The sequence below is a fragment of the Ixodes scapularis genome, unplaced genomic scaffold (genome assembly GCF_016920785.2).
Source record: "Ixodes scapularis isolate PalLabHiFi unplaced genomic scaffold, ASM1692078v2 ptg000720l_1___fragment_3__unscaffolded, whole genome shotgun sequence".
Classification (NCBI taxonomy): Eukaryota; Metazoa; Arthropoda; class Arachnida; order Ixodida; family Ixodidae; genus Ixodes; species Ixodes scapularis.
In genome coordinates, this window is record NW_024610028.1 from 861,342 (window position 1) to 874,008 (window position 12,667).

The 12,667-nt window shown below is 43.6% G+C and overlaps 1 protein-coding gene across 1 annotated transcript in view; it reads right to left on the reverse strand.

The window, feature by feature from the left end:
- LOC120843768 (techylectin-5B-like) overlaps positions 1-12,667 on the reverse strand; it is an 88,743-nt gene that overhangs the window by 57,884 nt on the left and 18,192 nt on the right. The window contains exon 2 of the mRNA XM_040215216.1: positions 1,591-1,724. Within this exon, the coding sequence (XP_040071150.1) occupies positions 1,591-1,724 (134 nt within the window). The remainder of the gene's footprint in view (positions 1-1,590; positions 1,725-12,667) is intronic.

Genomic DNA, 12,667 nt, shown 5'->3' on the forward strand with positions numbered 1-12,667 from the left:
CCTTACCAAATACAAAGAGCAATGTTATTGTTCTGAATTTGTCGATAGGCATGGCACTTCAAAATTTATGAGCTGGCAAAACCGCAGCATGTCTGCACGCCGAATGAAATGTATATGTCTTTAAACACAAGTTGAAATAAACTGCAACACATAAGCCCGTATATCACAGCACCCTTTAGCAATAAAGGCGTGAATCCCATCTTTCCCCCAAGGCTTTCTCGGAGTACGAGTTTTATTACCAAGACTACATCATCAGATGTCATTTCAAGAATCGACATGGGTTCAAAGTATAAAAGCGTGGGGCTGAACTAGTTGACAAGTGTACACTGGAACTTACTACAAAGAAAATGCATTTATCAAAAACATTGGAGACACCCAAACTCTCAAAGACGTAACCCATTAGAATCTTTGAAGTGATGGCCTCCGATATTCTGGATGGCCTACTGTACCTAAGATATTTCAAAACTGGGTCGGTACAGCGTTCAGAAGTCAAATTAACGGAAAATAAGATCTATTAAGCTAAGCAGATAATTGAACATCTTGATCATTCATTACAATGCATACCTCTTGAGTTAATCCTCATGAGTGACCAGTACAAGTGTAATTTTGTAAAATACTCTTTTTTTTAGCGTTGCGATTGCACAATGGAATCTTGGAAGTAATCTAGGGAGAAGCGATGTGTTTTGTTATACTTTCGCTACAATAAGTTATAAGGCTGGCGTGCCCTCCATCCGCATCAATTTCACTTCAGTCGCCTCACCCTGAAGACTTGGACCGACTGGAACACCCTTAGCGCCTCCATCGCATTCATCACCGACTTGTTCAAAACTTCAGTCGCTAATCATTTTGTGTAATCATTCCAATGTGTTTAATTTTGTTGTTACCTATTTAATACTCTCCTCTCTGTAATGCCTCGGCCTTGAAAATAAATAAAAAAAAAAACAAAAAAAACATGAGCGTGTATATCGTTGAATTAAAACGAAAGAAACACACAGGAGGACGAAACAGACGACACGAAAGCTGTGTCGTCTGTTTCGTCCTCCTGTGTGTTCCTTTCGTTTTAATTCAATGTAGATTACCAACACGCTCAAGTCTATAAATAAGTGTATACCTTCTTAGGTTGTTCCAGCACGACTCGGAAGGTAAACTGGTCTGGAACGGTTGGTAAAAACACTAACGTTTTATTTCGTTAACTGATTACTACTTGTTCAAATTTATAATAATGATGAAAGAGCAATGTCGGCGTCTGGTCACGCCACTGGTTCTATGTCGTCTTGCTGCACTCCGCCTCGTCTCCTTTTTTTAAACCCTCGTGACGAGGGCACGGTGTAGGAAGGTTACCTCACGTCTTCCTTCTCTCTCATTCCCACACCGGGCTGTTGCTCGGTCGCGCGAAGAAAAGTTCTCTCGGGAGCCGCTGTGTAGGTGGGTGCGTACGTCACCCCAAGTGAAATAAAAATAACGAGCTACAGTCTCTTTTGATGTTAAAATGATTGTACTGTCTCATTAATAATTTTTTTCTTAAAACGAAGAACAAAATTACGTTATGTTTTCGCAGTCCAGAAGGGAGCCTCAAGTGGTAACACTTACAGTCCACCCGCCGCCTTTGGTATCCATGTCACACTTCACATGAACTTGTTTTTCGTGAAGATCGAAATAATATTCACTGGTCTCGTTTTCTCCATGTCTTCTTAACTCGGCACAGTTTAATAATAGTTTTTTATCTGCAAACAAAGAAGCGTGAAGCAAGCGTTGCTTATCAGTGTTGCAAAAAAGGGGCTGTTCCTGATCAGTCAGCTGGACAGAAGCGGCGGAAAAGATGGAACGTTAGGTGCACAATCTGTGCGGTGTATCGTTATACTACTGCGGTTTTTATTGTGCACTTAAAGTTTGCTTCAAAAGAGCGTCGTTCAAAAAATGTCCTTGTCCGTCGCACATTGGAGAGGTATCGCTAGGAACGGTGTCCGCCCGTCTCGTGTGCGGGCAACAGAAAACAACCGTTTTGAACGGCGCTCTTTTGGGGAGTTTGCCACCTCATAAATCAAAGAACGTGTCTGCTGATGGCGTTAAGAGGAATAATGACATTGGGAAAGTCTGCTGAGGCTCGGATGTATTGTTTTTTAGAGCGCAGCTCTTAGGCGCTTGTTTTGGGCACTTAAGAGCTGCGTCCGAAACGGGCGCCTAAGAGCTGCACCTAAAAACGGACGCCTAAGATCCGCCGTCGACGTCGGCGTCGCCGTCGGCGTCGGTGTAACCGCGCGCGTTGCATTATGGGATGCTTCTCCGGTTAATTTAGCGGGTAATTTTTTCCGCTAGATTTGACGGGGAAATTTTTCTGCTAAATCAAGCGGGGAAATCTTTCAGCTAAATTTAGCGGGGAAATTGACGTCACGTGACCTCAACACGAATTCAGTTTCCCCGCTAAATTTAGCAGGAAAACTTCCGCGAAATTACCCCGCTAAATTTTAAGGGTAAATTTCCCCGCTAAATTTAGCGCGGAAATATTGACTCAATTTGCCGGTGAATTTAGCGAGAAAATTTTCGCTAGATTTTCCACTAAGTTTGGCGGAAATATTTCCCCGATAAACTTAGCGGGGAAACTTTCGCTAAATTTGGCGGGAACTTTAGAAAGAATTTCCCGTTAAATGGTAGGGGAGCAGGAGAGGAGGAGGGGGGCACGGAGGTGAAGGAGGGACATCCCCTCCCCTTCATGCACTCCCTTCCTTCTCCTCAAGAGCTGCGGTCTCATTTGGAATTACAGAGAAATGTAAACGTCTATAATTTTTTTTTCCAATGTCGTGCAATCTTTAGGACTTCGGGAGAGCATTTGGTCAAAAGATAAAAAAGCTTGGGTTAGCCTACGCGTCCGTCAGAAAAGTCTGCGACAGGTCATTTTCCCTCTTCCCTTATTAAAAAAAAAATAAATGTATTTTTAGACTAATTAAGTTGAACACAACTAGAAAGGCTCGAGGTATACCTAAGCACTTCGTATGAGTTGTGAATGCGAAAGGATGTACATCATTCTTCCGCTCCCTTATTTCGCCCGCAGCGTATTTGCGCAACACCTCCTAGAAACTAAGGCCGTAGTGCTCTTCTTGTGTCGTCGCAAAGGAAGGCAATCGGGGGCGCGCGTCGAAGCGAATGCAAAGCGCGTGGATCGACCGTCGTAACACGCTTTTAGTCACACACGCGTGTCATATTAGCTAAAATGAAAGCTGCACATAGCAACGGGGCTAGAAAGCATTTTATTACACGGGCAAAATATTACACTGCTAAATAATCGGTACGAAATGGCACGAGGTACGAGTATAAGACGTCTATAGAAAAATGCGATTGTGTTAAGTCGAAAACACCGAGTCACGCAATTATTGCTGCAGGAATGCATATTTTATACAGAAATACTTCGACAAAATGGCGAGACACGCAGTGATTGGACACAGCAAAACTGATCACAGTTATAAATCAAGAAGACGTAGTCAACGCGGACAAGGCAAGACAAGTGTTTCTCACGATCATGTAAGCGACGTTATCGCATGCAGTCACTGAATTCTTGCATCATACCCCGGCCACATGGCAAAATTAATGTAATTTCGATCGAATGACATTATGGGGTCGACAAATCAACTTGCAATGCTCGTATAATCACTCAAAACCGGGAGCTGGTTATATCCCATATTATTTAATAAAAATATAGTAACTTTTCCGTGTGGCAGTGGTACTAAACTTACCATTTAAAGTCAACTAATTTACTTCTCCCTATGGGCTCGAGCTGCCTTAGAACAAAATACAACTTTGTATACAATAATACTATAATCCAAGGTTCTGTCTTAGAGCCCCTACTTTTTTTAACTTACGTTAACAGTTTGTTCCCATCCACTGATGATGTCCCAATTAAGCTCAGAATGTTTGCCGACGACTGCGTCATTTACATTCTCGTTGTTGAAATACAAGACCAGATAAAAGTGAGTGACGCGCTGGCTAACATTGCGTCTTGGTGTCGTGAAAATAACATGAAGATTAATATTAGCAAAACTCAGTACATGCATATTTCAACAAAAAGAACTGTCTTAAACATTAGCTATGAGGTTGCTGGCGTAGTATTGACTGAAGTAGACAGTTACAAATATTTTGGAGTGATTTTTTTCTTCTGACCTCGAGTGGAAAAAGCATGTGGAGTATGTTAAAAAGCGGGCAACTAACAAATTGTGGTACCTGAGGAGAACGCTGGGTAAATCTCCCGCTTCCGTTAAAATTCTTGCGTAAAAGACAATTATCAGACCTGTGTTAGAATACGCGTCCGCAGTGTGGAGCCCATGGCAGCGCTCTCTGGTCAAAGAACTCGAAGATATTCAATAGCTAGCAGTGCGTATAGTTTTTTTCAGATTTTAGACGAACTACGTCTGTGACCGAACTTAAAAGGAGAGCCAATAAAAGCCTTCTGTCAAACAGAAGTGAGAGCCAACAGTTGAAGCTGTTCTTTCAGATTTTCAAGAACTGTATAAAAATTGATGGCTCGGTTTACTTAAAACCAAAACGTTTTTACTCGGAACGCTTGCATCACTCAAAGACCGTAGCCCCTATTAAAGCTCGAATAAATAGCTATAAACAATCTTTTTTGTGCATACAATTGATTTGTGTAACAGCCTTCCCGGTGATGTTGTCGATATTGATTCACTCTGTTCTTTTGAAAAAGCCGTAGATATTATTTTTCAGGGCTAAGATTGCTTTTATTGCTGTTGTGACATTATTTTTACTGTCTTTATTTTTATTACTGCTGTTACATTTACTGCTATACTGTTATTGTTCTTACTAGTATTACATTTGGTTACTGTATTGTTTCTCTTCTTTCGAATATGTCGTAGATATTATTTTTCGGTGCTAAGACTGCTTTTTGTTTAGAACTGTTGTGTTTATCATTTGCATGTGTGACACAGTATCACCCCACTCCTGCCTTCACCCTATATTGGGCTGGCAGTATTGATAAATAAATAAATAAATACAGTTAAGATTTTATTATAAACGCGGTAAAGGCAATAAAATTAAATTAGTATAAATAAACACATAAGCACGAAGAACGCACTTTCAATCCGAGACTCAAACGGTTACCGCTTCCTGTTGATAACGGTTTCGTTTCGGTTTTTTACGGTTTTAATTTTTACGGTTTCGGTTACCGGTTACACTTTCCTAAAAACCTGTTTATTTCGGTTTTTCCAATAATTTGTTTGATTGAAATGCTAGACAGTCGTTTTACAATAAACGGTTTAAAGTAATGATCCCAGATATCTAAAAACGTGAAATTCAAGGAAGTTAGAAACGTCTTAATACTTCTGATTGGTCAAAAGTTGCACACGTTTCTAGCTCCACATAGTTTGATGCCCGAGCATACATGTTACTTCCGCTACTCGGGGACAATCGCATTCTATATATAATAAAAATAAAAATAAACACCGGTGTTTATTTTCATGAACAAAGAATTTTTATTTTCATAAACAAAGAAAGTTCCCACTGGGTGCTGGAAGAACCATTCGCACTTTCTCGTTGCTATAGTTTATTTTAACCTAGTACATGCAGATGAGTCTCCGCCCACACTGAAAGAAGGAAGAGAACTATAGCCATCCTCTAGCAAAATAATGCTAAGTGGAATAAAGTAATAAAAGTGAGAGCTGGGCTAGTTGGTGAAAGTCAAACATGATGTGAATGCAATAGCCCAAAACAAGGAAGACTAAGGAGAGGAACGAACAACACAGAAAGCTGTAAGAATATGTCATGTGTTGTTCGTTCGTTTCCCTAGTCTTCGTTGTTGTGCCATGTTATAGCTACGTCATGTTTGCTATTTTCAAGGAATTCCCTATGGTTATCGAAGCGCACGTCTCTCGCTGGCCGATTCTGTGACTAGAAAAGTGATGCATTTATAAATAAGAAAAACGAAAAAAGGTGCGGACGCAAAAAAGTAAAACAAAGTGCGGACGTACCCTCATATATATATATATATATGGTTCATCTCAAATCGTGCAGGCAAAAAAGGTATAATTTCTTATTTCGCTATAAAAAAATATATGTTATGGCGTCGTCCCTAAAAACGCAGTCGCCGCAAACCTCAAGTTCGTTGGATTTTTTGCTCTCGACTTACGAATTTTAAAAAAGGCCGGGGCGGGAAATGGTGTTTTTCACATCCGTCGTGGGCCGGATGCTTCGCTCGATCTCCCGCCGTGGATTTTCAGTTCACATAATGTTTACTTTTTTCAAGCACTCTGTGAGCACAGTTAAAAGTCTATAATGCCATGAAATAATTTTAGGCGCTTTGCATTTTTCCTGTGAAATTTTCAAATCGCCCTCTCGGTTAATTGCTGATGAATTTTGATTAAATACTGGCGATCTACTTTGGTTACAAAGATATTTCTTTATGTCTATCGAGATCCCAAAACACGCTCTTTATATATATTATAAGATCACTGACCCGTATGAAATGTCCTTTGCGGTACGTTTACGTTAATGTTATGCTAAAACCAAAAAGTATCAATTCTGAAATCGATTTTTTCAAAAAACCTTTTTTTTTTTCGTTACAATGTAGATATCATAGTTGTCTACTCGAAAAACAAGTCTAAAAAGTGTGCATTTTGTTTGTATGTTTTATATTTAAGCATTAATATCATAAAAACGTGTTTTTACGGCTCGAAACGGACTTGAGAATTCCGCGTCTTCACAAACTTGGAAATATTCTTGCGTTTTTTCAACGTTCTTACATAAAAATGAAGCAGTTCCACCCTCTTATCTTTAATTCTCATTTAAATATTATTATAGGCGGCAAGCTACATTGGAGCACTTTAAGATAGAAAGCAACACTTAACAGACCAGCAGGCGTCGTAAATTTTCAATGTGTAGAAATCGTCAGACGTCGTATGCGGAGGGCAAGTTCGTCTGCTCCTTGCGCAGGGGGTAGCGGTGACGTCAGAACGCCGAGCCCTGATTGGCTGATCGCGACCCCCTATCCGAGCGTCGTCTGCTCCTTCGCAACGTCGTCTGCTCGCAACGTCGTCTGCGTCTGTCTTACCTTTCCTGCGACTTTCGGAAGGGCAGAGGCCAGATTCACGAAACGATCTTGCGCCAAAAATGTGCATAAGACAAACCTTAAGAACAAATTCGTATTCACGAAACGAAATTTTCGTAAGTTTTGCGCAGGTTACGGCGAAATCCTACGACAGCTCCGAAGCTCTCTTACGCACTTCGTACGATCAAATCAGCATGGCCGACAGCGTCGCGGTCGTGACGACCCACGGACGTTTATTTTTCTACGTGCGCTTCTCACGCGACCCGATTTCAAGCAGCAAGAAAAAAATAAAAAGTACTTGAAACAGACCACGACGAACAAGAACGCTGGATCCACAAACACCCGGGAAAAGCTCCAACGGCCGCGATTCCACCGAACGCGACCAAGCGAGCTCGGCAGTTAGGCCTAGCAGGCACTCCGCGACTCGGCGACCGTCTGCCCACGACTGGCTGGCGTGCTCAATGGAATATGCCCGCGCGACCCTTGTGAACCCTTCCCGTATTATACTTTGACCGCTGACCTCAATTTTAGATTAAGAAGTCAATTTCTTCCTCTTGTTATCTCCATGTTTCCCGAGGCAACGGTGACTCTCGCCGGTGAAAAAGCGGTGAATCTCCGACAGACGCAGAAAAGGTAAAGCAGCCGTCGCTTTGACTAGCAGACGTAAAGCAGACGGCGTTAACTGCGCCAACCCGCCGACGCCGTTAAAGAATGAGGGGTCTCGCCGCACACGAAATGAGGGAAAAAGTATTTGGGAGGGAACATGTGGACACTAACACGCTCAGCTCTCGGCTCTTAGCAAACAAACCTCGGCGCCTCGGGACACCACGCCAGTGAGGCCTTTGACTTCTCTCGTTGATGCGCGTCTGCTAGTTGTTAGACAAAAACAACGTACCGCTCGAGTTATTTCGTCTGCCCTCTCTGAAAGGCGAAGTCGAGCTCGCTCGTAAAGACCTGCACTTCCGAAAGTCGCAGGAAGGGTAAGGCAGACGCAGACGATGTTGCGAGCAGACGACGTTGGAAAGGAGCAGACGACGCTGAGATAGGGGGTCGCGATCAGCCAATCAGGGCTCGGCGTTCTGATGTCACCGCTACTTCCTTTCTCATGCGCAGAAGACGAAAACTTGCGAGGCGTATTGAGTCGGCGCCCCTCATTGGCCTATATTTCCGCGCGCAGGGTCACGGACTTCTATGCTTCGTTTCTCCTTACGATGGACGGCAGAGGACCCTGCGAGCTATCGGAGCCAATCCAATGCCGCGTGAGTGTCACATCATCTTTGGAACGAACGCAGCGAACCACGAGATGCGTAGTCACGTGATAAGTTCACATGCACTGGATTGGCTGCTACGACTTGTAGAGTCCATTGCGGTCCATCGTAAGCTGAAACGGAGTATACAAGGCTCTCGTTTATTCTTGCTTCGGACATAACTTCTATCGTTTATCTCTGCTTTTGTTGTTCTAGAAAGTGCATGTTCATTCTCGCCCCGAACACGCTACGCTGAACGTTCTCCGCCGAATCTTCGAGATAGTGACTCACTCTAGATAAGAGGCCGCCCGCGACCTTGTCGAGTCAGATTCGCCTCAGCGTTCGATCCTGCTGCTTCGCCGCCTTCGACGCCCGCGACGCTCTGCTGTTATCTTTCTTTTTCCTTTTATTTCTGGGCACAAGTTCGCCCCATTAAACGTTCAGTTTACTCAGTCATTCGCCGCCTCGTCACTTGTCATTCGTGACAATATGAACATCCCGCTGTCATGGTCGTTGCCGGACAGAGAGTGAACAGGAAAAAGGGGACGGATGGGAAGAAAAACGGAGTATGAGGGGCTCGTGAGAGAGGGCGGCACGCAGGGCTCGGGACAGTCGTTGTCGAATCGCAGACCATCCGGGGCGAGCACCATCGACCTCAGTCGGGGTTCCCAGGCTCCGAGTGGCGAAACATCGGCCGAGACTCGAGGACACAGCAACGACCTCCGTCGGGGTGCCCAGACCCCAAGAGATACGATTGCGCTGCTTCCAAGCGCTCGAGGCGCCGGCCCGTACGAGGTCGACTCAGCTGCGCGGAAAGCAACCGGCGACAACAAACGGAACCCTCAAGCCCCGGACTCCGTCCGACTCGCTGACCACCTGGCTACCCAAGTGACTGACTGCTCAACCCGAACGACTGACCGACTGCCCTCCGACTCTCTGACCACCCGACCACCTCGCTGACAGCCCGACTGCCTCCTCCCTCAACCAATCAACGACGTGTGCGTTAAGTAAAACTTTTGTGCTCGAATAACTCTAACGTAATTAGCATTGTACATATTCTTCTCATTCATTCTCCTTTTGATGCCCAGTGAGATCTTATATAACGCATCCAAATTGTCTCCGTGTGATTACTTAACCACGGCCTTACAATATCGGCGGGCAACAACACTTCTGCCGGCCAAAACAACTCCGCGTGCGCGCTAAAACCGCTAGCGCGGGACAACAATCCCGCAGACGCACACACGAAGATGCGCCGGTTCCAATAGGAATATAGGCAAATCTTGAAACCAGCCATCACCCATCACTCGGTTCCGCACAGCCACGACGGCTGTGCGGAACCGAGTGAAGAATCTTTATTAGCACAAAGAGCGCACTGTGTCCTGGGGAGGCATGCGAGGCGAAGCAGATAGGCGAAAGTCCGTATGCGAGAGCGTTTGCTGGTATACAAAGCACGTAGTCTCGGCATCTGCCAATCCCTAAAAGAAATCTTCACTGGACAAGAAAGCAGAGTTTTACGCGACACTCCGCAAAATTTCTTTTAAGATATTATCTACCTTAGTGTGCCACGCAGCTGTACAGTGGGCAGGGGGCGTGATGATGTGTCGTAATGCATTGTACCGAAGTGCGTGGACGACAAAACTTTTTCTTACATTCAGTGGAGCAAACACTCGCATATTGTACAACATGCATGCAACTTTCCTTAGCACGCTACATATACATATGAGCCATCTTCCCGTTCTAGGACATTTCATATTTGAAAATGAGACCCATATATTTTGTTGAGTCAGCCCCGGGAACGGGTGTACAACAACAGGGTTTACAGGCAGAACTGTGTTGGAAAAATGGAATACCAAGAAAAAAAAAACAGGTTTTAAGAGATTTCGGGAACAGATAAGTTTAGTTTTTAAAGGGTAAACTTTTATACGGTTGGCCGCATACCAATCCATAACCTTCAGGACAGTGGTCTGCAGAGCGTATACAGCCTCATTAAAATTGACATGGCGTGAAACAAGCAAGATGTCGTCAGCGTACTGATACACACTACATCCTGAAACAACAAATATGCCATGTCGTTCACATATATATCAAAAAGCAATGGAGATAGTACTGACCTCTGCTGGACACCAGTTTGGAGGAATTGCACTGAGCTCTGGGCTTGTCTATGGAAACCACTTGGGCCCTTTTATCCAACAGATTTGACAAGAGCAAGTAAAACGGACCACGGAAACCAAATCTCCAAAGCTTCTTTAAAGAAATCTCATGATTGACCATGTCGAAGGCTTTACTAACATTTGGGAAAACGGCGCAAGAAAACATGTTTCCCTCAAAAGCAGAGTACACGTCATCAGCTACGCCATCTAAAATCAGCTGCGTATTGGTTCCCGAAATGAAGCCGTACTGTATAGATGATAAAAGCGAACACTCCTCGATGAAACCGGGCATGATGGGAAAAACATGTTTTTCAAAAATATGTTCCAGCACAGGCAAAACATAAATCAGTCGGTAATTGTCTACCTTTCTGGAATCCCCGCCCTTCAAAATCGGCCAAGCAATATCAGTTTTAAGCTCGTTAGGAATAATGCCCAACTCAATAAAAGTGTTAAGCATAGAAGTGATTACATGTTTTAGATATTAAAAGTTTCGCTGGAGACATCCAAGAGTTATACCGTCTACACCTGGTGGCCTAGTAGGCTTAATGCTGAAGAGTGTAGAGCGCACGTCGTTTAAATTCATGGGGTAGAAAAAAACATGTAACGTTCATCTCCATTACTTTTTCGGAGTCACAAACACCCTGTGGAACGAGAGCGGGAGCAACGAAAAATTAATTAAATCACTCGGCTATATCCGCCAAGTCAGAACCGAAATTGCCTTTCATGACGTCATCCACAGAACGTTTATGGTGATAACCTCTACCGTAACGTCAGGTGTTCCCCAGGGAACCGTACTGGGCCCCCTTCTGTTCCTAATCTATATTAATGATCTCCACCTTAATATCGCTTCTTCTGTGCGCCTGTTCGCCGACGATTGTGTCATTTACCGACCCATTCTTTCATACCATGATCATCATGCTCTCCAGGAAGACCTAGAGTCTGTAATCCATTGGTGTGAAAAATGGCAGATGACATTAAACTTCAATAAATGTAGATCCCTATCAATTTCCCGCAGTTCGCGTACCTCACCATTTTCGTATTACCTCTCCAACACTCAAGTAATAGCATGCTCATCTTATAAGTACCTGGGTGTTCATCTCACCTCTAACCTATCATGGACTACTCACATAACTTCTGTTATTTCTAATACTAACCGTTCTCTCGGATACTTGCGCCGTAACCTTAAACTTGCTACACCCTCTGTAAAACGACTAGCGTATACTACTCTTATAAGATCGAAATTAGAATACGCCTCATCTATATGGTCCCCATGGCGGTCCTACCTCGCAAATAATCTAGAATCCGTCCAAAACAGAGCCCTTTGTTTTATTTATAACAACTACTCACCATATACCAGCATATCAGGATTACGCCAATCAGCTAACCTTCATTCACTTTCCCTTCGCCGCCGAGTATCACGCCTTTCTCTCCTCCATCGAATTTTTTATCACAATAGCCACCTCAAAGAATCACTGCTATCACCTCCCCATCGTATTTGCCCGCGTCTAGATCACCTATGTAAATTACGTCCAATTCGATCATCAACTGTTTCTCACCAGACTTCCACACTACCATTGGCCATCGAGGATTGGAATTCACTACCTCATAACATCGTTTCTATTAATGATACTACTAAATTTGTTTAAGCCATTACCCTCTCTTTATCTAACCTACCTAGCTAGCTTACAGTGTTATAATTGTGTTTACTGTTCTTTTTGTTTTGTTCTATTGCCACCCCCTTGTATAATGCCCCACGGGCCCTCAACGAAAATAAATGATGATGATGATGAGTGTTTACGAGCAACCATGTCTATGCTGAGCTATGTCGCGCCTTCTCAAACGTTTCTTTGAAATGCTGCTGTTTTGATGATCGAAGTATAGCATTCGCTAGATTCCTTGCCAGTCTAAACTCAGCACGAAGTCTATAATTCCCTGGTGCTCGCCGACTTCGCACCCTAAAGAGTTATTTTGTTTTTATGGCGGCAAATACCTCCTTGTCTAGCCATACATGATCCGGCCTCCGTTTGTTTATAGTAATTGTTCGTTTGAATTTGTCGATAAAGGATTGGATGATTATCACGAACTCCGTATACAGATGAGACTTCGATGTAGACTCAGACAACGAAACCCAGTCAAACGTCGAAATGAAGTGGTCTAGTGTGGAGTTATTGATAGTCTCTATTTCTTGCAGTGATTTGGCCCCTGTCTTTGTTTCCACATCG